Source organism: Octopus bimaculoides, chromosome 2 (genome assembly GCF_001194135.2).
Source record: "Octopus bimaculoides isolate UCB-OBI-ISO-001 chromosome 2, ASM119413v2, whole genome shotgun sequence".
Classification (NCBI taxonomy): Eukaryota; Metazoa; Mollusca; class Cephalopoda; order Octopoda; family Octopodidae; genus Octopus; species Octopus bimaculoides.
In genome coordinates this window covers 45055302-45080477 of record NC_068982.1, presented here as the reverse complement: position 1 = coordinate 45080477, position 25176 = coordinate 45055302, and the positions used below count along the sequence as shown (strand labels likewise).

Genomic DNA, 25176 nt, shown 5'->3' with positions numbered 1-25176 from the left:
ATATATATATATATATATATATATATATATATATATACACACATACCCACACACATACATACATATGTATGTATATATATATATATATATATATATATGATTTAATTATGAGGATTCTCAAGGTATAACAACTTGTATGATACCAGAAATGGTTAAGTATGATCACATAGAACTCAAAGTGAAATAAAACAACATTGAAGTGTTAGCTGGATACTGTTGATAATGCAAGTACTAAATCCAAATTATAACCCTAGATTCAGTTCACTAGTGGGTCCTTGGTGAGGCTTAGATATAAAAATGCCATTTGTGATTACTTATATTCCAGCAGGTGGACAAATTGAAATGAACTGTCTGGCCACTTAAAATAAAGAACCCAAAAATAAGTCTGAAAGTGAAGAAACATTTAATCCATAAGCATTAGTTTGGCTAAATATATTTTCTTTCATCTATGGCTCTTGAGGAACTCGTTGCTAAACAAAATGTATTGTACTGTTGTTAATTCATACTGAATATATGAAAGTTGACATTTATAACAATCCTATAAGAAAATTACAAGACATTTCAAGGTGGCGAGCTGGCAGAATCATTAGTGCTACTGGCAAAATGCTTGGCAGCATTTTGTTCATCTTTACACTCTGAGTTTAAATACCACTGGGGTCAACTTTACCTTGAAACTGCTGGCCTTGTGCCAAAATTTGAAACTGATATTACTAGACGTGTCATCTCCTGACCTAGAAGTTATATTTAGTTTGAGGTGGGGGAAGAGTGATGTTCTTGATGTTTCCAGAATATTCCTAAGTTGATGGTAAAGAGGCACAGTGCTTGGTAATCTTCATGAATTTTTGAAAGTCGGTTATTTGCATGTATGTGTAAGAGTAAACTTAAATAAGGCAGGGGTTTCAGATGGCTTCAGTTATAGGGATTCAGAATTTGGCAAAGTGCTTAGGACAGAGTTGAGAGGTATGAAGTTCATTCAGGACGACAGGAAGAGGTGTGAGAGATGGTATTTAGGCATTAAGTTTAGGGAAGCAGTGTCTTATGTTGCTATTGGTAATACAGATAGAAAGAAGATGAAGTACATTTGGTTCTGAAGTTTAACAAGGAAGATGATGTAGTGTCTTTGACTTCACTGATGAATTTAATAAGTAGTGCTGTGCTTGATTGATAGGTTGGCAAAATATTTTGTTTTTCTCTTCTTTTATTTGAAGCAATAAAACACAAACTATCAGCCAATGTGAGTTAAATATTATTAGAAGGCTCTACAAATGTATGTAACATATAGCAATATCTTAATTACCATCATTGACAGTATCTGTTTTAAAAATATGGCTTTTTCATTGAAACACTATAAAGGATCAACCTGTTGGAGAATGCTAGTTGGTGTTCTTGTGTTGACGAGTGTTCTAATGGATTTTCTTCTTTATATATTTTTCTTTTCCAGATTGATGGTAATGCGGTTTGATGGCAGCATAACAAAAGATGATATAAAACAGCAATGGGATCATAATGAGTCTTCCATGCTCACTGAGAGGATGGGTATTGTTGCTGCTTTCTCATCATTTGCAGAACTCAGAGAGTAAGTAACTAAATGAAGTTTACTACTAGCTTCATCTGAGTGATAATACATACATCAATGGGTTGAAAGAAATATCTAATGAGTTACCTATTTTATTCCTTTTATCTTATTAACTTAGTATACTATTTGGGCAACAATATTCTGTTGCCCTAACAAAGTTGGTAACAATGTACTGTTGCCCTAACAAGGCTGGCTGAAGGGGATTTTTCAGGAATGGTTTGTTAATATCACTTGCTATATATACATACATTACACTTTACACACTTCAAATACAAGGGTGTATGAAGCACTTATGTTTTTGTATGACTAAACGTACAAGTGTGCATGCACACACAACACACATGCACAAAACAATCTTGTGTACAGTTTGATGAATTGGAAGCTATTTTTTTTTATATTCTGGATACTTATTATTAAAAGGTGCAATCCCCAAGGACTGACACTATATCATCGACTACTTCAAAGGTAAAAGTGATGTATTGGAGACAAGCAATTGTGATCTCAAACTGATAAACAAAGCTTTGAAAGTAGTTGAGAGAGTTAAAAGTTTGTACAGGTTAGAGTTACAGTTTAGGTTTGTATCAGAACATGAAACCACAAAATCCATATTTCAGTTGAGAGCTGCAGGAGACTCTTAATACAGAATAAATCACTTTGCTTTGAATTTGTTGACCTGGAAAATAGCTTTTAACCAGGTTTCTTCTGTAGGCTGGTGGGCTCTTACAAAACAGTCAGATGAATGGCATATTTAAGATATGTATTAATTGTGGAACTGTGGTTTTGGGTTTATTGTTAAGAGGATTATTGTAATTTATGTCAGTGACACAATTATGTTTGAGAATGTAACAACCACTGTAATCTTTATATATACACCTTACCAATAAGATTAACATATGAATGAATGGGCCATTTTTGTTTTCAAGTATATAGTAAGTGCTACTGATAAAGTTGATGATCAGAATTTCATTATCAAAAGTAATTTTAATGGTTATGTTAATCCACTTGAATGAATATAATATATATCTGAAAGGTTATCGCTGGAAAAATGTATGGAACTTATTTGATGCCAATTGTTCTAACATCTGCAGCACAAACTTCAGAAAATAGGGCAGTCAATCAAAAGATTTTGAATTAGATTGGCTTTATTGTGTCCAAGAAAATGCATAAGCAAATGGTTATAAACTCAGAATTTATTAGTTGTCAGTAATATCTCATTCTGTTTTAGGCTAGTGGGTCGTAGATTTAGATTAAAAACATTAGGAACAGCTAGGATAAATACAGTGGAGAAAGTTGCTATTATGTATGATATGCTACAAGTGTCTCTAGTAAAGGCTTTTATGTTTCATAGAAAACTCATAAAATGTAAAGGATAGCTGTGTCTCTGTAATAGATGTAACTTTGTAGACTATGTATTGAATGAGACATTGCCACTGAAATGTTTGCCCGACATATCTAATTGATCTGTTCTTATTGTCATCGCCCTTGGTAGCTTTTTATTTTTCTGATTACAATTGCCAACTTTTTGCGGTTATTAATCTTTAACCCTTTTGTTACCATATTTCTGTTGAAACACACTGCTTTTGTTTCAGTTAATTTTCAAAATAATGAATAATTTAGTAAAATGACTTAGTCGTTTTTAAGATAGTGTTTGAAACATAAATTAACATGTCTGAGAGAAGGTTTTTAATTTAAATCACTTTAAAACAGGAAATTTGTATTATAGAATTGGGGCAATCTCAAGCAGGTTGGTATCAAAAGGGTTAAAAAAAGTATTTTTTTTTGTTTTAAATATTGGAATATTTAAGGCAGTGAGCTGGCAGAATCATTAGCATGCCAGACAAAATGCTTAGTGGCATGTTGTCTGTCTTTACGTTCTGAGTTCAAATTCTGCCTCAGTCAGCTTTGCCTTTTATTCTTCTGAGATCGATAAAATAAGTACCAGTTGAGCACTGGAGTTACTGGCCTGGTGCCAAAATTTGAAACCAATATGAAACCATTTAATGTTATTCTTATTGTAGAAGTAAATTATTTTATAGTAACAATAAATAATTTATAATCCTATAAAAATTGTTCTTGCAAAGTGAATTCACTCAGTTCTTGTTAAGGGAACAAATTATTGGGATGTAATTCTGGTTTCCCATTCTCATTGATTTTTTTATAATTTGTTTGTTTTAGATATTTTGATGAATTAATGCTGAGGTTTTCTGATGAAGATGCATCTGAAATTCCTTTAATACAGAAGACTTTACAATCAGGAATGGAAGATGCTGTTTCTATACAAGTTAGTAGTAATTTTAGTTATGCAATCCTTTTTTAATAGTAATATTTTGTTTTGCAATTCTATTCTAACTCATCATGTTTGCTCGATTATTTGGTTGTTGTGTGTTCTAAATGAACAGTAAATGAATTTTCTTTTATCCCATATAGAGTACATCTGACATTGATGAGCCTATTAATATTATCAATGTGTCTATCAAATATTCTGAGAAACTGGATGATGAAACTTTGGCTCAAACATTTCAAGAGTTCTGTAAAGAGAAGGTTGGTGGTTCTTATTGTAATATGAAGGATTTTTCAAAAACTTTGGTATAAAACATCTAAGTTATAGCTGGAGAAATAAATTTAAAAAAAGTGTAGTGTTGTGTTTTTATGTCTTTTAAAGCATTCGAAATGTAAGTAACTGGTTCAGTTGGGAATTGAAATGTCAATAATTTAGTCCGCAAAAATTTTGATCTTGCACTAAAGTACCTGACTCTTCAAATAACGAAGAATTTCTTCAAATAAATACAAAACCAATATTTTTATCATAGGAAAAAATTAACCCCACCCAATCTTCACAGATTTTGTCTACCTCTCCTCTCCTATTTCCTCTATCTCTTGCCCTCTCCCCAACTTCTCAACTGCTCTGTCCCTAATCACTTCTACTTGCCTTGTACCTTGAGGTGCCACCTGTATACACCTTCACTGCTATCTATCTCTTTGGAGAAACTACTAATTCATTCTCACTCTCTCCCATAAATGTGAGTAGTCATGTGCCTCTGAAACAAAATCCCACTCTGTCCCAATCCCTTCTCTCATACCTTAACCCCATCTAGCATAAGGGTGCCTCCTGTCTCTCCTTGGATTTTGTAAACTTATGATATGCATGGCAACCTCACTAGTGTCTGAGGCATGGAAAAAAGCACCCAAGATACACTGTAAAGTGGTTGGCATTAAGAAGGACACCAATCCATAGAAACCATACCAAAGCAGACACTGGAGCACAGTGCAGTGTTTGTACCCGTTGGATCCTGTCACACCGTCCAACCCATGCTAGCATGGAACATGAACATTAAATGATAATGATGATGATGATAATTATCTATTATATTATGGGCACATTATTTTATTAAACCAAATGGTCTTTGTATTTATCATCATCATCATTTTAATGTCCACTTTTTCCATGCCTACATAGTAGGACAAAATTTTATTCAGGTAGATCTTCTACAGCTAGATGCCTTTCCTGCTGGCAGCTCCTACCTGTTTCCAAGTGTTGTAGTATTTCCACATGCCCAAACATATTGCAGAGAGAGAGAGAGAGAGAGAGAAAGACACACACACACACACACACAGCATATACTATCAGGCTCAGCTGCTGATATTGGGGGTTGCATTCTATGCTTTGACCCAAGCATAGAATGGGGCTTGCCTCTTTGAACTGGGAAATGAATGGAATGCCTGGTGTGTGTCTTGTTGTGGCTACCCACTCCTAAAAAAATGGGGAATAGGCCTGGGTATATAAAAAAAAATGCTGTGTAAATAATTAGTTTAATATACTAGCAGTTATATATATCTTTTTAAATGAACTAAAATTTATTTTTATACATTTCTTTTCTTATTTCAGGAGAAAATATTAAGTGAAAAGGGCATACGCAGAATAACTTTCTTGGTTCTGTTTAAGGTAAACCAAATTACATTTCCTCTCTTTAATTTATTAAATAAAATGAAATATCCTGTTGTTAAATGTTGTCAGAATGTTTAGTTTTTATTAGAAGTGTATCTATTCAGCTTGGTTTTTCTCTAGTAGATTAATGTTGTCTTTATGTTGAGTATGTAGCTTGAGCTTGTGTTGACACACTGTAAGTGGGGTAGGGTTGGGGGTCTGGTAAAAGAGATAAATGCTGGAGCATCTTTTATCTGTTTTAAACTACTGCCATGCTGGGGCACTGCCTTGAAGAATTTTTTGTCAAATGAATTGACCCCAGTACTTATTTTTACCTTAAGCCTGGTAGTTACTGTATTGATCTCTTTTTACCGAACTGCTAAGTTACAGGGACTTAAACAAAGCAACATTAGTTGTTGAGCAGTGGTGGTGGGGGCAAACACAGACACAAACACACATGCATGCACATACACATTCACACACACATATGATGGGCTTGTTTTAGTTTCCATCTGTCAAATCCATTCACAAGGCTTTGGATCAGGCGCTATAGTAGAAGTCATGTGCTTGAGGTGCCATGCACACACATTATGTGGAACATAACTTTCAACCATATCTAATTCTTCATAAATATTTGAATAAACTGAATAGGAAACCCAGGAAGAAATAGTTGAGATTTATAATGAGTTTATTTATGTTTTACAATTTCAGCGGGAATTTCCTCAATTCTTCACTTTCCGTGCCCGTTTTGGGGTAAGTTGTTCTATTTTCTATTTTAATATTTACATAATGAAATTATCATTTGTGTTTATGAATACAACACAGTATTATTGTAAATTTTGTTGACATCAGAAATTTGGATTGCTGTGGTCCGTTGATAGAATGCCTGTCATATTTACAGGAAATGTGGATTCAAGTCTCACTGACAACCTTCAACTTTTCTGTCCAAAGGGTTTTTAAACTTGATATATAGATGCTGTTATTTATAGCTTTATGAAGGAGGTGAGTTGGCAGAATTGTTAGCACACTGGGCAAAATGCTCAGTGGCATTTTGTTCGTCCTTACATTCTGAGTTCAACTTCCACTGAGGTCGACTTTGCCTTTCATCCTTGGAGGGGGGGGGCGATGAAATAAGTACCAGTTATGCACTGAGGTTGATGTAATTGACTTGCTCCCTTCCCCAAAATTTCAGGCCTCGTGCCTATAGTAGAAAGGATTATTTATAGCTTTATCTGCTTCAAGATCCACTGGTCTAAAAAGCAAAAATGAAGAAAATTATTTTAGAGGAGTAGTAGCACCACCTGTGACCTTTTTGCAGGACCTCCAAATAATCTGTTGGTGGGAAAGAGAGGTAACAACCACAATACATAGGTTGCTATATTAGTAAACAGCATATCCAGACATCAACTTATCTTCAGATTGAAAACTGGGTCTGAATATTTGCAGCAAACTATATTTTATCATAAGCACTCAAAAGACAGGTGATGGTGTTAAACAGGACAACAGATTAAGTCTACACCCAAGAGCAGATTAAAGACCAACTGATGGACTTTTGAAAAGTTTCTGTCTACTCAGTTTCATTCATAAAACTTGTCTCAACCTGATATCATGCAACATGATAAAACCATCTGACTGGAAAGTAAACTATTTAACTATATGGCCATATTTAACTACATAGCCATATTCATAGTATCTGTAAACCTTATGTTACATGCCTGTTATTATTTTATAAGAATTAGTTCTATTCAATAGAGAAAAACTTTAGCTCTCACATGTTCTACTTAAGTTTCAGTTTGAAAAATGCAAACATTTATTTTGTACTTCAAAGACAGGATAAAAGTGATGTAGTTGTATGTATGTAATTTTTACTATTAGTCTTTTGACAACTGACATTTTTAAATGTCCATGTTTTTTAAACTGACCGTTCAAATAAGAATATACAAAATATATAATTACAATAATAGCCTTATTACTTTAGCTTATATTGTTAAATTTGATTTGAACTTCTTTATATTTGTTATTAGTGATTATAATAATAAATTTTGTCCTAATAGTAATGCATTTGTTGCTTTGTGTCTTGCTTTAGTTTGAAGAGGATAAAATTTACCGCCATCTTGAACCTGCCCTGGCATTCCAATTGGAGATCAATCGGTTAAGAAACTTTGATCTTGAAGCTATTCCCACTGCCAACCATAAGATGCATCTCTACTTGGGAAAAGCTAAGGTGAGTTTAGTAAATTATACCTTTGCATCACATTTCCACCCCAGATGTCGCTGTCCTATGTAGGTCAAGTTTACCTTGTTTCAACATGTAAATTGTTCTCAGTTTTACTTTTACAGTAACATAGCTTCATTTTTTTACATTACTTCACTGACCAGAACCATAAAACTTTTAAATCTACTAAAGAACTCCTGAACTACCAAATTGCAAGTAATGTGTAACCTTTTTTTAGGATAGCAATTCTCATATTTGTGAAATCATAACTTTGCAAATCAAACTGTCTATTATATTGGTCCAGACAATACGATTGTGCAGTATGGTGAATTTGCATTCACTGGTACTCCAATATTATTATCATCTGCTATTGAATTAAAAATGATTTTGCAGAGTTAGGCAATAGTTTAGTTAAGTTGCTCTTAAAATGACAGTGTTATGTTTAAAGTTTTCTTTTTGTTATTAGTTGCAGTCCTTTGTTCTATCAAGTTAACTTTTAACCTCCATTTTATCTTTTATTAGCTTTGCATAGCTAAATGTCACATCCCCTTTTTATTACTTTCTACAGGTTGCAAAAGGCCAAGAAGTTACTGACTATAGATTCTTTGTGCGTTCTATTATTCGTCATTCAGACTTGGTCACAAAGGTTTGTTTTATATATTTTTTAATCATTCACAAGATATGATTAATTGAAATATTGGATATGCAAAAAAAAAAAAAATCATTTGTTTTTATTCTTCATAACATTGTAAAGTCTTCAACAATAACATTTAGAAAAGCTGTAATTAAATTTGAATTCAGCTCATAATGAATAACATATCATGTACTTCATATGATAAGTCTTTAGCTAAGCCTTTTTACCATAAACTGCCTGTAGTTGTTGCTTTAGAAAGGCTAATTTTTTTTATATGTAACTTTTAGACTATTTCTATATATAATTCTATATCTGTTTCTATTTGTAACTGTATTTTGCTAAGCATATCTTATTTTACTTTTTCTGGTTCTCAACCATTTTTTACCTATGGACCCTTTTGATTCCTATTTTACTTAGGTGGACCCTCGTAGTCAGTTGATGTTTAGAAAAATGCTATTATGTTTTTATAATTAAATATTTAGGAATTTTATAAAAAATGTTAGAATATTTTGTGCATTGTTGATATGTAAGCAATTTATTGCACATAAGTTTTAACAGCAAAACCTTATGTAGACCCCCAAGGGTCATATGGACCCAGTTGAGAACCACTGGTTTAAACAAACATTGAGATCACTTCAAATATGTTTGTTCATTGACAACACTGTTTTCACGCACTCACTGTTATATTTTGTTTAGCCAGTGCCAATGTTGTGTGTGACCAGCTCATGTTTTGATGCTGATATACTATAAAGAAACAAATGCTTCCAGAGCCAATTTAAGGTTGTCTCTCTTGTAGTTTACGTGGTGTTGATCATTGCTTAGGAGCTAGAAATGCAATCACTGTTCTGCTGAAGGAAGGCACCTTGAAATGATTGTTGGTGTTTTTCAACAACCTATTGCCTAAAGCAAGAAAGGCTTTCCACAGCTAATTTAACTGTGAATGCATCCTTTGTACAGGTCAAATATGTCTCAAACATATTTGAACTGATCTAAATGCTTGTTTATATGCAACACTGTTTTCGCTTGCCCTTTACAATATCTTCAGTATTTCTTTTATTGTTTCCACTCATTTGATTGGAAGTGCCACTTTCGAGAGAATAGTTGATTACATTGATGCCAGTACTTATTTTTATCAACTTCGAAAATAATGGAAGACAAAGTGGACTTTGTTGGAGGTTTGGACTCAGAATGTAAAGGGAAATATCCAAATACCACAAGCTGTTTTGTTCTGATATGCTACCAATTCTGTCATCTATACAACATATAGCCTTGGTGCAGTTAGGACCAATAACATATCAATAACACTTCAATTCTTCCCTATATTTTCTTGTCCTTTTATATTTTTTTAATATTTTTTAAATATTGTTTTTATATATTTTTTAACATCAAATAAAACTTTGGATTTTTTTGTTTTAAATTTTTGTTCCTAGGAAGCATCTTTTGAATATTTACAAAATGAAGGGGAACGGACATTGCTTGAAGCCATGGATGCTCTTGAAGTTGCTTTCTCACATCCATTTGTAAGAATTGTTTGGTATTTAATTTAATTTTGCAATATATCACTCTAAGACAATATTTAATTAATTCTAGAAATTACCCATACACTTGGCATTAATTATACTTGTTGGAAAAGGCTTGTAATTTTAAAAAGTTATTAAAAAATTTTCATTTTAGACTTCAGTTAACTGATGCTTAACTGTGAAATCATATAACAGCTCTCTTTCTCTCTCTCTTTCTTTCTTCCTATTTCTCCCTCTCTCATTGTCCAAACTTGTACTTCTCTTTCAGTCTAAAAGAACTGACTGCAATCATATCTTTTTGAACTTTGTACCAACACTGACTCTGTCTGAACCTGGCAAGGTGAGAAATTGTTAAATGACTCCTTGATTTTTACTTTTGTTTCCTCTTTTGAAAGATGTGAATTCTATCATTAACGGGGTATGCGCAAAAGTCTGCTTGTTTTTGTAGTTATTTACCCCTAAATCAGATCTATGATCTAATGCTTTCCAACTGTGACTATCCCTTCTGTTTTTTTTTTGTTTTCTCCTCACTAAACATTTTGTATCTAGGACTGTTCTAAGTATATACTGTCCGAAAGTGTACGAATAAGTAGAATTTTAGTGATTATTTTGGTTATATTTAGTTAGATATGGATACAGTGTATATGATTGTGCATGTCTGGTCACTACAATAATTATCATGGAGCTAGCAGCCTCTATTTTTACTTGTAGGTTTATAAGCCATATTGGTAATACTCAAAGCTTTTCTAACCATCTAATCATTTACCAAAATGTGTGTACTGTGGAGGAGTGTAAATATACATATATATGTGTCACTGTCCGAGCGTGTTCATTGCCAGATCAGCTGTCTGGCTTCCGTGCTAGTGTCCCGTAAATAGCACCATTTGAGCGTAATCGTTACCAACATCGCCTTCTAGCACTTGTGCTGGTAGCACGTTAGAAAATCATTCAAGCGAGGTCGTTGCCAGTGCCGCTGGACTGGCACCCATGCAGGTGGCATGTAAAAAACACCTTTTTGAGTGTGGCTGTTGCCAGTACCATGTGACTGGCCCTTGTGCCGGTGGCATGTAAAAGCACCCACTACACTCTCGGAGTGGTTGGCTTTAGGAAGGGCATCCAGCTGTAGAAACTCTGCCAGATCAGATTGGAACCTGGTGCAGCCTTCTGGCTTGCCAGTCCTCAGTCAAATCTTCTAACCCATGCTAGCATGGAAAGCGGACGTTAAACGATGATGATGATGACGTGTGTGTGTATACATGCACACGTGTGTGCATGTACACAGATATGTGTATATCTGTGCATGTGTGTGTCGGTAGTCCAGCCCATGCCAACAGGAAACATGGACATTAAATGATAATAATGATGATACATATATATATATATTGTAGCTGGAAGATACAGTACGGAATATCGTAATGCGTTATGGTAGCAGACTGTGGAAACTACGTGTGATGCATTCAGAACTGAAGTTTATGATTCGGTGAGTAAATCTCCCTTAGATTTTTTTTATCAGTGAATGAAAAATATTCTTTTCTACTCTAGGCACAAGGCACAACATTTTTGGGAAGGATGCCAGTCGATTAGATTGACCCCAGTATGCAACTGGTACTTAATTTATTGATCTATATTTAAGAGATGAAGGATTATGTACATTATTTACATTTGACGGATATTTGTCCTCATCTTGTTTGTTGTTAACACGTTTTGGCTGATATACCCTCTAGCCTTCATCAGGTGGCTTGGGGAAATTTCAAACCTGGGTTCTCATTCCTAAGGTATAGTTTCGATGTAATTATAATTATTATCATTATTATTATTCAGGTCACTGCCTGGAATCGAACTTGGAATCTTGGGGTTAGTAGCCCGCACTCTTAACCACTACGCCATATGCCCGTGGGTATATATCAGCCGAAACGCTGTGTTAACAAACAAGATGAGGACAAATATCTGTCAAATGTAAATAATGTAAATAATGTTAATTTAAGCACCCACTACACTCTTGGAGTAGTTGGCGTTAGGGAGGGCATCCAGCTGTAGAAACTCTGCCAGATCAGATTGGAGCCTGGTGCAGCTATCCAGTCCTCAGTCAAATCGTCCAACCCATGCTAGCATGAAAAGTGGACGTTAAACGATGATGATGATGATGATGATGAACGTTAATTTATTGACCACCAAAAGGGTGTAAAGCAAAGTCGACCTCAGTGGAATTTGAACTCAGAACGTAAAGACAGATGAAATATTACTAAGCATTTCACCCAGCATGCTATGGTTTCTGTCAGCTTGCCGCCTTATTGTGAATAAAAAATATTAACATTGCACTGCAACTGTTCTTAATTAAAGAGTTCTTTAAATAAGTCCATGAAGTAATGAGAAATCTGTGTCAAAGAAAACTTAATAAAAGGATTTAGTCTGGAAACCAAGGAATAAGAGTTACTCAATAACACATATTCGGTATTGAAATACTTGCAGTAAAGTACACAATCAAGCTACTTATGCATTTAAAGTTACTCTTCACAGGTTACTTGTAGTTTTATACTTTTTCTCTCTTAAAATTTAGACTAGTGATTCTCAATATGGGGCATACACTGCATGGTGGGGTCTGGGAAAATTGTGATGGGGCATGGGCTCCCCAATTTTTTTTTCTCTTTTTTTTAGTGGGGCATGGAATTGTGAAAATTTTTTTTTTTTAGTCAGTAATGTACTTCTTTTTATACTCTGTACTTAAAAAAAGAGTTACCGGTAGATTGTTTTGTATTAAATAGTTGTGATAAAATATTAAAAATAAAGTTGTTTTTTTCCCAACCACCATGGGGCATACACTTTTATGGAAAGTTATTGTGGAGCCTGGGGGAAACATGGGTTGGGAAACACTGATTTAGACTGTTATCTCATCAAGAAAAGAAGAAAAAAAAAACCCCAAAAAAATGACAGCTTTAATTTTAGAAAACCATAACAAAGAAATGTTATAATATTATTCTCTTTTGAATTCCAGACTACATTCCAATGGTTCAAGCTTCCCGATTCGACTAAATGTGACCAATGAGAGTGGATATTATTTAGATATATCTCTTTACCGAGAGGTTACAGATGCAAAAACAGGTTTGGTAGGTATTACTAATTTTAATCTGTGTTAATTCACTATGTATTAGCTAAACAAAATATGTTACTGAAATGCATTACTTGCCTGTACACTTAGTATGTTTTCTGGCTTTGGGAAATGTTTCTTTGCTTAAGGTTGCAAAACATCTGCACAGTTATTCTTAACTAACCAGTTTTACTGGAAGCATCCAAATTAGTCTTGTGGAACCCACTTCATAGTGACGTAAGAAGATGAAAACGTTGTCACACTTACATCGACAACTTGATTGCAGACACTGGCCTGGAATGAATCCAGGACATCAAATCAATGATGGTGGACTGAGAAGTGTAGCAGGTAGACTTTGTTGCTATGGCTCAGGTTGGAACCCGGCCAAAATAATAACAATAATGTGATGGAAAGCTGTGTAATGTGTTTAATCTTTTAATATTCGAACTGGCTATACCCGGCTCAAATATTCTATCTCTTTTATGTCCAAAATGTCAGAACCTGGCTTCTTACAATGTCATTCTAAAAATATACAATCACATCATTGCAATATCAGAGTTTCAAGATAATGCATGATTGATTCAAAACAATGTGAATAAATGAGCATTGCATGCTATTCATAATGATAACCATTGTCTGCTGACAGTATTAAAAACAGACTAAAATGGTTGATGGATTTTGGTCAGAAGCTGAACATAATATATACAGCAGAATAATATATAAGTTCAGTACTGTTCTTTTGAGATACATCATATAATACCAACATTTGGACTCATGAAACCATGTGCAAGTAGTTTGATACATTAGGTTGTCACAATAAACAACTTATAATACAGTTTTGTCTGCTGCTTTCTTAATTGTACCCATCAACAGCTGATTAATAACAATAATTTTAATGATAATGCATTTTAATTTTGAGGGGAGGGTGTTAGCCAAACCATTGATCCCAGTACTTAGTTGGTATTTTATTTTATTGACGCTGACAGATGAAAGATAAAGTTGATCTCAGTGGGATTTGGACTCAGAGCGTAGTGAGTTGGAAGTAGTTTCTGGTTTAGGCATAAAATCTGAAAATTTAATGGGACAGTGCTAGTTGATACCATTGACTCCAGTACTTGACTAACCCTGAGAGATGAAAGGCAAAGCTAACCTCAGTGGGATTTGAACACAGAATGTAAAGAGCTGGAATAAATACTGCAAAGCATTTTTCCAACACTTTAATGATTCTGCCAGTTTGCCAACAATGGAGATATTTTTCTACATTGACATGATATAAATTAGGAGTTTTGATGTCCATGAACTCTGAAAAGAGATGTAATTACATATCACAAGAGATTCAGTCTGGCTCCTTAATGTGTTCATCTTCTGAATCCTAGATGTATGATGAACTGTATATAAGAGATATTTCCCTATGTGAGATATTACAACACAAGATCTTGAGGTTTAGATCAAATTTTAGTCAAATGAACGAATAATAAATGTTCATTCAGTATGCAGCCATTAATTCATAAGAAAGTTGATGAATCGATCGAATTCACTCCAGGACATAACTGGAGTGGGTAAAGATGAAGCCAGTGTAGAATTTGAACTCTGAAAAAAGGTGTAACTGTATATCACAAGGTATTCGGTCTGGCTCCTTAATGATTGTGCCTCTTCAATGCTTTAAGGATATGCAAATTTGTGAGAACACATCGAAAAACCATGAGTACTTGGAAACTTATCACACTAGCATTAACCCTTTCATTACTGTATTTATTTTGAGATGCTCTGAGTTTCTTTCAATTACTTTAAATATAACAAAGGATTTAGTAAAATAACTTAGTTATCATTCAGCTAATGTTAGGAACATAAATTGTGACTAAGGTTTGGTGGAAGATGTTGATTCAAAACTTATGAAAACAAGATATTTGTACTCAGAGCCAGAGCCAGTTTCAGCCAGGTTGGTAACGAAAGGGTTAAAGCTGGAGATAAAACAAAGTGTAGCTTCAGCTCTATAGTGAAGTCTATCTGTCTCTGTGGATCAGAGAAATAGAGAAGGATTAAAAAGACATCACAGAAGATAATGGACCTTCATCAGTAACTGTGTGAGGCATATTCTTCAAATTAGTTGACTGGAAAAGATAGAAATGAAAAGCTGCAGCAGAAAGTAGGGCAGGTGCTGGTGGAATAACAGATCCTGATGTATAAGTGGGGATGGATGGGCCGCATCTTAAGAAAATCAACACCTTACATTATACAACAGGCTTTGACTTAGAACTCACAAGAGAGAAGGGAAAGAGGCGCCCCTAAAAATAGCTGGAGAAGTAGGGATCTAACTGGAGAGAAGTAGAAAAGACAACTAAGGGTTGAGAACGTTGGGGAAACTTTGATAGCTTAGAGCTCAATGGGAAGTCAAGGGTTTAAGTGTCACACTAGCATGATAATTGGGTAATTATTTAAAACTGTGTTTATGTAGAAAAATTAAGTTATTAAAAGGACTGAGATTTAAAAAAGACAGAAGAATGAGTGTTTTGAATAATGTTTACTGATAAACATAAATATATTGTATTCATTTTAGGTTATGTTTCAAGGATACGGCACCAAACAAGGACCATACCATGGCCTTTTGACAAGCACTCCTTACATGACAAAGGATCATTTACAGCTGAAACGCTTTCAAGCCCAGTCTAGCGGGACAACATATGTTTATGATTTCCCCGAGATGTTCCGACAGGTATAAATAACCCAATTGATATATATCTTTGTGTTTTGATAATTGAATTGTTGTTTATGGAATTAACTGTAAATTTAACTGTTTAAATTCAGTGTAAGATAATTGCACTCAACACATAAACACATACATAATAATAACAACTACCACTGCCGCTACCACCACCACTTTAATGTCTATTTTCCCGTGTTTGCATGAGTCAGATAAGGTAGATTTTCTGTGGACAGTGACCCTTCCTATATCCAACCCTTAGCAGTTTTCATGTAAGGTAATATTTATCCTAGCCCTTTGAACACAATTGCCTTAGTGGCTGTATATATTTTCACGGAGTATAGCCAATGAGTTATACTATTTGTGTGACATTCATTTGCAATTAGTGGTTGATATCATGGCAAGTGGGACACAAACACATGCACACACACTTATGCACGTCTGTGCATGCACACACACAAAACATGCTTCTTTTAAATTCACTCACAAGGTTTTGGTCAGTCTGGGGCACTAGCAGAGGAGACCTGCCCATGGTGCTGATGTAAAAATAGTAGTGGTAGTGTAAAAATGACAGTGGTAGCTGCTGCGGTTGTTGTTGTTACATGACTATTATTCCTGTTATTGCATTATAAAAATTACTTTTATTTGCAGGCTCTCATGAAACTCTGGCAAGAATATTCTATGCAAGCTGGTGAAGGAGATCTCACTCTAATGTCTGATATGTTTATTTACATTGAACTTGTACTTGATAGCCATGGACAAATCTGTATGCAGAACCGATTACACGGCCAAAATGAAGTAAGTTATCTAGATAACATTTGATTGATTGATTTTTGTAATAATTTTTGTATTGTGATTCATTAAATGAAAATAAATTTCACTGAAATTTATTGAACACATTTTTTTTGTGCTTAAATTCAATATTATAACTGAAACAAATGTATTCATTTCTAAATAACCCAAAGTATACTAGTGTGGAAAAATTGGTACCCAAATATGTATTTGTATGTGTTCATGTTAATCCATGTAAACAGGGAAAGTTACAGTTTGTTTGCTATGTACTCTCCTGTTTCACTGTTAGTTGTAGGATGAACACTAACTGTAAAAAACAATTGCTTCAATATTTTGTGCACATCCATATTTCCAAAGCTATTCCACACCTGTTAGTATAGAGAAATATATGTAAAATTGAGAAGAAAATAGTTTGTGTGTATCTTTCTCACTACCATTTTTTATTTTATTTACTTAGGTTGGTATGGTTGCTTGGAAAATGACTTTGAAAACACCTGAATTTCAAAATGGCCGAGATATTATTGTCATTGCAAATGATATCACACATAAAATAGGTTCTTTCGGACCTCAAGAAGATCTGTTGTTCAAAGTATGATTTTTTTTTATTTATTCAGATGTTGATTATTTGTATTTGCATTTAATATATAAGTACCCATAAATGAATAGCTTAAAAAGAAAAAATAATAATATAAGTCACTTTATTTGGCTTGTCAGAATTTGAAATCTATTTTTATAGGAATAAAAATATTTAAAGAACCACTGGGTGGTCAAGGAGCTAGTATGCTGTCTTAAAAAACATGTATACAAAATATCTAATTGATATTAGTTTGTGCTCTCAAGATAGAATCTGCTGTCACTTCTGTTTCAGTCGAGTGAAAAAATAATGAAAACGTAATGTTTACCTCACATATTCATTCCTAGTTTTAACGGGTTTTTTTTTTCATCCTAAAAAATCCATCCATTTTGAATGTTAAAAATAGATTCTAAAAAAAGTGATGCTCCTCAATTGTTGTTTTATGTTATTTTTGCTTCTGTCTTCATCAAAATACTACTGCTTTAATTTGTCTGTTTTAGGGTGCATCTGAACTGGCTCGCAAATTAAAAATACCCCGTATTTACCTGGCAGCAAACAGTGGTGCTAGAATTGGTCTAGCAGAAGAGATTAAGCATTTGTTCCGTGTGGCCTGGGTTGATCAAATCGATCCTAATAAAGTAAGTATTGCTGTAGCCTTATAAAAGAAAAATGGTTTCTAGAAAAACAGACTTATACTTTCCCATTAGTACTATGTAATGTCATTTTGATACTCCTTATTGCCTTTTACAACATTTTTGTTTCAGCTGATGGCATCTAATTTCAGCCTGTCGGTACATTTTTGTTTTTGTGTTTTCATTAGACACTTTTTTCCTTGTTATACACAAGGGGGTGCTGAAAAGTCCCTGACTTTGGGTAAAAGAAAATATTGGAGAATCAGTTAATGATGATTTTATTCACCATATTCCCCTCTCAGATTCGCACACTTATTGCAGTGGTCCTTCAGTTTTTGTAAGCTCTGTAAAAGAATTGAGAAGGTTGGGCTTCCAATCAGGCCTTTTGCAATGCCTTTAAAGCCAGGAACTTTTCAGCACCCCCTCGTGTCTTCCCTATCTCATGTTGTTGCTTTCCCCATCAGTTTTTATATTCTGTAAACTGATTTGTCTTTACTCTCCTTATTTTTCATCATAAACTATTTATCTGTTGATTCATCTACTGTCTGATTTTATTTATCATCTGTCTTTAGGGTTTCAAATATCTTTATCTCCGACCTGATGATTTCAAGAAAGTTAGTGCTGCCAATTCTGTCCGAGCTGAACTGATAGATGATGATGGAGAAGCACGTTATAAGATTACTGATATCATAGGTAAAAAAAAATAACTCATTAATGTTTGTAATTTATGTAATTACTGATCATATAGAATACAGTAATTTGAATTTTAGACAGATATTTTAGAGAATTATTACTCTTCTTTCTTTTTTTTCTTCTTCAACATCCATTGTCCATGCTGGCATGGGTTGGACGGTTTAACAGGAGCTGACCAGTTTGAAGGGCTGTTCAGGCTCCGTATTTGTTTTGGCATAGTTTCTATGGCTTCATCGTTTAACATCTGCTTTCCCTGCTGGCATGGGTTGGATGGTTTGACATGGAACTGGCTAGCAGGGAACTGTCCAGACTCCAACTATCTGTTGAGGCATGGTTTCTATGGCTGGATACCCTTTCTAGCACCAGCCACTTCACAGTGTGCTGGGTGCTTTTTACGTGTCACCGGCACAAGTGCATTTACATAGCTCTGGCACGGGTGTGTCAACACAGTACTAGCATGTTTATATTAATGCAGCACTGGCACAGGTGCCTTTTAAGTGGCACTGACACCTGAAAGGACAAGCCTGTATGTGTGGAAGACAGCGATTTTACTTAACTTGATGTGTCTTATCAAGTACAGCAAATTGCCACATCTCCTGGTCCCTTGTCATTTCCTCAGTGAGGCTCAGCGTCTGAAGATCCTTTCTCACTACTTCAACCCATGTCCTCCTTGGTCTACCCCTTCCGCAGGTACCCTTCAATTAGAGCTCGGCACTTTATGCAACTGTCCTCATCTAAATGAACCTGTATAAAAAATCTTCATGAGGTGAGAGCTAAAAGTGTGATATTATATCACATTAAAAGAGGTTAGTAAATGCAGTGGATTGACTAGATATACTAAATAGTAAGGAGTGACTTGAGCATGGCCTGTTACACGTGAACAGTAAAAGTTTTTTTAAAGGTTGAGTACAAGTGAGTGGAGAAAAAATTACTGGGTATTGAAGGAATTTCCAGTATATATTCAAGAGAGACAAATCTGTAGAGATAGACTTATTAAGGTTTGCAATAAAGTAGATAGATTAGTTGATGAAAATGCTGGATCTCATCAGTGAAATGATTCAGGATTAGTATACATAGAAATATATGGTGTTGCAGAAGAAATGCTTGAAGCATAATACCAAATTTGAAAGAAAAGATGTTAAATGATACTGAATATGATGTTGAGTATAACTCAGTATGATATTGACCTCATGAATAAATAAATTGATGGCATTTGGTTATGTAAAGTAATGAACTGTTCATGTTTTCTTTACCAAGTGATAATTTGGTGTGGTTTAGGACTTCACTGAAATTATATTGTCTTTCAGTATACAACCCCTTGATCCTGTAGTTAACTACTTCATTTTATCTAATTAATATTAATAATGTAATTTTTCTTCAGAGGTTTTTTAAAGATTAAGAATGAAAATAAAATGAAGAAAGTTTTATATTTAATAATTTTGATGGATTGAAAATAATTGTATATTGTTGATTAAGCAAACATGTAATGAGTCATTCAAGTGTCATGTCTATTATGAAAGAAGCGATTAATTTCTATTTATGGTTTGCATATAAATAACTATTACGATCATATGGCATTTAATATCAAATGATTTCTTTAATCAAAGACCAATAAAAGAAAAGCTTTACACGTAGAATGAAAGGTCTCAAATTTATAGGAGGGAGGAACTAACTTTGATTCACACTTTCCTCAAGATCATTGTTGATGTAAGTGAAGTGAAAGGGCTTTATCTAGGAATTGAACCCAGATACACATTCAGCTCATTAGCTGGTTATTGCTTCATTATAGTACTCACTTCAGTAGAGTGCTCACCGTCGTAAATAGACATCGAATTAGCAGAGTTGTTTGAGTATAAAATATAATGTTTTGTGGTATTTGTTTCAACTCGCTACACTCAGAGTTCAAGTCTCACTGAGTTCAACTCTGCCTTTCATCCTTTTGGGTTTGAGAAAAAAATGTACCACTCCAGGGCTGTGGCTTGGTGGAACTATTGCAATATCTGTTCTGCTTCTTTGTGTTCTGATGTCAATGTCTTTGATGACTGTAGTGCTAAGCTTTTTGGCCTCACCTTTCCTGGACCTCTTCAGGAGGATTATAGACTCTGAAGAAAAACTGATTTGTTTCATGATGAGTCATCCAAGCTATTGATTGGAGTCCATAGTTCAATAAATCAATACTATTCCATTATATAATTTACTTCAGAAATGTGGACAATCAAATATTTCTTAATATTTTTTTCAGTTGTTTTCTGACAAATGATGAACATTGAATTAAGGAAGTCTAAAATTAAGAAATTAATGTTAAACTGTTTTCTGATTCAGGTAAAGAAGATGGAATTGGTGTTGAAAACTTGAGGGGTTCTGGTATGATTGCAGGAGAGACGTCTCAAGCTTATGATGAAATTGTTACAATAAGTTTGGTAAGTGTTATTGCATATTGTATTTAAAAGTTCTGTTACTATAATAAGAACCATTTTTTCCTGTGAAATAATCATCTTCATTTGTAATATTCATTTCTTTGGAATTGGCAAAAGCTAATTTGGTAGGGAAAAGCTATAATGTAATATGTTCAGGTTGAATAGATGGTAGGTTATTTGTACAGCATCAAGATACAATGACTTACATATCAAGTAGATATATTTACAACACAACTTTTTGCACTCACTTTATTCACATAACTCACAATTAAACACAACAAGACTCCATAATCTTTGAATGACAACAACATTTATAGCATGACTTGTATGGCAACCACACATATATAATACATTTGTGAAAGTAAGAGTTTATTGCTGTAACAGAATTGCTCACCTAAAACCCAGTATGTGTCTGTGTGGGTTCTAGTAGCTGCTGGTAGCTGGTGTTGACTTGTGTTTGCAAGTGTCTTATGGCAAATCTCCATCTTGTTTGAAACTTAAGATACATCAGTCCTAATATTCAGTGCATTTCTTGGTCAGCACTACTACCGTGAATGTCAACATTTGAAGGAAAGTTATGCTGCTTTAGAGCATACTACTCCAAATATTGTATGTTTGAGGCTGAAAACTGCTTGCATATAAACTGAATTTCCAGTGAAACTTCCTTCACCATGGCTTTACATTTAGTATTAACTTGGTGACAGTTAAACAGTAAGATGTCCTCTGTGTGCCTCTCTGTTATTATACCATCTCCATTATTATTGTTTTGCCCTTATAACATACATCATCATACATTTAACATCCACTTTTACATGCCTGCATGAGGCAGATTTTCTATGGCCAGATGTCCATCCTGCCACCAACTCTTGTCTCCAGGCAAGGTAATATTTCTCTGTGGCCAGACAGGTTTTTGCTGAATATTGGAAGTGACTGACACTCATTTACAACAATTCCACAATATTAACATGGTGATGCAAACATACTCACACTTGCACGTGTGCACACGCACACATACACACATGACCGGTTTCTTTCAATTTCCATCTATCGTATTCACTCATAAAGCTTTGGTTGGCCTAGAACTATAGCAGAAAGTGCCATGCTGTGAGGCTGAACCTGATACAATGTGGTTGGGAAGATAACTTTTTAACCACACAGCTATACTTGTGTTGTACATGACAGCTAAAATGTATATTTCATATTTCTGGTGTAAGTGAAGAACTCAGTCATTCTGGAGTGTATTTCTTTTTTCATTTTCTTTTCAGGTGACTTGTCGAGCTATTGGCATTGGTGCTTATCTTGTGAGACTTGGCCAAAGAATTATTCAAGTAGAGAACTCGCATATCATTTTAACTGGTGCTGGAGCTCTGAATAAAGTAAGTCCATGCTCTGTTTTTGAATTTTATTCCAGCTGAACTTGTATGTTGTTGTTTATTAACTTTGATCTGCCCTAACCAGACAAACATATGGTCAAAGTCATTCCAACCATGACTGTCTTCTTTAATAATATCCAGTTTTTGTTTTATGATGGGAGGTTGTGATTTGAGGTGTATTTGGTTTCTATTTCTAGCAAGCTAGGAGATTGCATAGAGGCTCCTTGATTAGCTCATAGTGTTATATATTTGAATCATTTAAATCACATGGATATAGCTGTTTCAAGAGACAATAAGTAGCAATATAAAATGATTTAGCTGTTAAATTCTCAAGTTAACAAAATAGAGCAATCAGTAATTGTAGAGAGTCAGTTGTGTTTGTCTCATTTTTGCTATGAAATATCTTGACCCTATTGATACTCAGATGCCCTATAAAATGTGTGTGTACACACACACACACACATTAAAAGTATGTGTGTGTGTGTGTATATATATCATTGTCGTCGTTTAGCATCTGTTTTCAGTGCTGGCATGAGTTGGATGGTTTGACTGAGAACTGGCAAGCCAGGAGGCTTCACCAGGCTCGAATCTGATTTGGCAAGGTTTCTACAGCTGGATGCCATCCCTAACGCCAACCACTCTGAGGGTGTAGTGGGTACTTTTTACATGCCAGTAGCATGGGTGCCAGTCAGGCGGCACTGGCATTGGCTACGCTTGAATGATGCTTATATACATATATATATAAAACAAGTGAAGAATAGAGTATGATGTATACTGTTTATATTAGACTGGTGTCCACATCTTGACTGCTTTCACTACATTTTGGGTGTTGTATGCTCCAGCCTTCTTCAGGTGTCTTGTGTTGACCTGAACTGTTTTGAAATTTTGAACCTAATCTTTTATTTGATCTATGGAGGATACACTGCTCTCATATAGAATAGTTAATATTAGATATTTACTGCATGGTTTACAGCTGTTTCAATAACGTTTGGGTGACAGATCATAAAATAAGTTGGAAAACACGGACAAGAGCAATGATACTGTCATATTGATTATGTTATATTGGTTATAAAAAAACCCTAGTCATCTAGTCGTATTTGTTCACAAGTGTTATGACTATAAACTGTGGGGTAAATGTAATACCAACAAGGATATTTGATTATTGGAAGAAATTTATCAGATTCATTGTTAGGAATTACTTGAACTTTCTGATAGTTTAGAAAATAATTTTTTTTTAAACTTTAGTATTTTTGAATCTCCATCTTAAAATGTCATTTTTTCCAAAATTTTATTTTCCATCTTCTTTTTATAGGTGCTTGGCCGAGAAGTGTATACAAGCAACACTCAGTTGGGTGGTATCCAAATCATGCACAATAATGGTATTTCCCATGATGTGGCCTCAGATGATTTTGAGGGAGTTTACAAAATATTACAGTGGCTCTCTTACATGCCTAAGGTAAATCAATAGAAAGGGATATATTTGGTTATATTAATTCTATTGCATCTGGTAGCTTTTACATTAAATGTTAATTTTGTTTAAATCATTCAGCTTTGTTATCTAGGCCTTACTGTTACATGATCTGTTTTAATAAATTTAGTTTTTGCTGAAGGCATGGCTGTGTGGTTAAGAAGCTCACTTTGCAACCATGTGGTTTCAGGTTCAGTCCCACTGCATGGTACCTTGAGCAAGTGTCTTCTAGAAAAGCCACAAGCTGAACAATGCCTTGAATGGTCTTGGTAGAGGGAAACTAATGTATGTGTGTGTGTGTGTGTAAATTTAATGCACAATATGTGGATGTGTTATTCACAAAAAGCTCCTTTACTGAATTAGGCTACAAATCATTGTAAACCAAAACAAAACATCTTATACCTCCTTTCTTTCTTTATATTTCAAATATATATATGTGTGTGTGTATTTGTCCCTGTAACTTAGTAGTTGACAACAGAGACTAATAAAATAAGTACTACTTATGAGAAAAAAAAAGTACTGGAGTAGATTTGTTCCACTAACCCCTTCAAGGATGTGTTCCAGCATTGCTGCAGTCCCTTGACTGAAACAAATGAAAGATGTATCAGTTACTGTGTCCCTTAGAACATTTTGACTTGAAAATGTTGGAAAAATTTGTTACAAAATGTAATACCATGATTTTGATTAAATCTCTGTTAATTTCCTATTTTATTTAGTTTCACGGTGGACCACTGCCAATTGTTCGTCCTCTTGATCCAATTGATCGTACCATTGAATTTACTCCAAGTAAAACCAGTTACAATCCTCGTATGATGCTTTGTGGCAGGAAAGACTCAAGTAAGTTCATTTTTTCTTCTTTCATGTATTTACAATTCTCAGATAGTCTCAGTAATATAAAATCTGTTAGATAGTCTCAGTAATATAAAATCTGTTATTTGGGATCATTCTTCAAAGAAATTAGATGTCTTCATCATTATCATCATCATGATCGTTTACATCCACTATCCATGCTGGCATGGGTTGGACAGTTTGACATGGAGCTGGCTAGCAAAGCTGTCCAGACTCTGATTATCTTTAGTGGTATGGTTTCTACGGCTGGTTGCCCTTCCTAACACCAACCTCTTAGCAGAGTGTACTGGGTGCTTTTTACGTGCCGCCAGCATGGGTGTGTTTACACAGTACATGGAATATATTTACATCATCATCATTTAATGTCCATATTCCCTGGTGGTTAGATGATTTGATAAGACTCAGTGGGTGCACTATACTCTGATGTCTGCTTTGGCATGGTTTCTATGGATGGATGCCCTTCCTAACACCAGCCACTTTTCAGTATGCACTGGGTAGTTTCTTTTTACATGCCACCAGTACTATTGAGGTTGTCCTGCAGCTCGCAGGACTTCAAACCTGAGAGAGTTAAAGTATGAGAGACAGGGTTGGGAGCAGAGCAGGTTCTTGTAGAAAAGTGACACAGCTGCTCACATTTAGTAGAGGAGGGAAAGAATGATTATGATGAGTTGGTGTTGCAAAAAGATAGATAAGAAGGTAGAGATGAGGTCCAGGTGGCCTTT

General features: G+C 34.6%; 1 protein-coding gene across 3 annotated transcripts in view; it reads left to right on the top strand.

Moving 5' to 3' along the window:
* Positions 1 to 25176, top strand: part of LOC106879448 (acetyl-CoA carboxylase) — a 125827-nt gene that overhangs the window by 83897 nt on the left and 16754 nt on the right. For all 3 annotated transcript variants that reach the window (XM_014929017.2, XM_014929008.2, XM_014929024.2), the window contains 20 exons: positions 1442 to 1576; positions 3752 to 3857; positions 4004 to 4117; positions 5463 to 5519; positions 6213 to 6254; positions 7588 to 7725; positions 8285 to 8362; positions 9781 to 9870; positions 10139 to 10210; positions 11259 to 11350; positions 12863 to 12974; positions 15513 to 15668; positions 16308 to 16454; positions 16906 to 17037; positions 17523 to 17660; positions 18227 to 18347; positions 20670 to 20767; positions 22030 to 22140; positions 23450 to 23593; positions 24322 to 24442. In XM_014929017.2, coding sequence (XP_014784503.1) covers positions 1442 to 1576; positions 3752 to 3857; positions 4004 to 4117; positions 5463 to 5519; positions 6213 to 6254; positions 7588 to 7725; positions 8285 to 8362; positions 9781 to 9870; positions 10139 to 10210; positions 11259 to 11350; positions 12863 to 12974; positions 15513 to 15668; positions 16308 to 16454; positions 16906 to 17037; positions 17523 to 17660; positions 18227 to 18347; positions 20670 to 20767; positions 22030 to 22140; positions 23450 to 23593; positions 24322 to 24442 — 2204 coding nt within the window. The remainder of the gene's footprint in view (positions 1 to 1441; positions 1577 to 3751; positions 3858 to 4003; positions 4118 to 5462; positions 5520 to 6212; positions 6255 to 7587; positions 7726 to 8284; positions 8363 to 9780; positions 9871 to 10138; positions 10211 to 11258; positions 11351 to 12862; positions 12975 to 15512; positions 15669 to 16307; positions 16455 to 16905; positions 17038 to 17522; positions 17661 to 18226; positions 18348 to 20669; positions 20768 to 22029; positions 22141 to 23449; positions 23594 to 24321; positions 24443 to 25176) is intronic.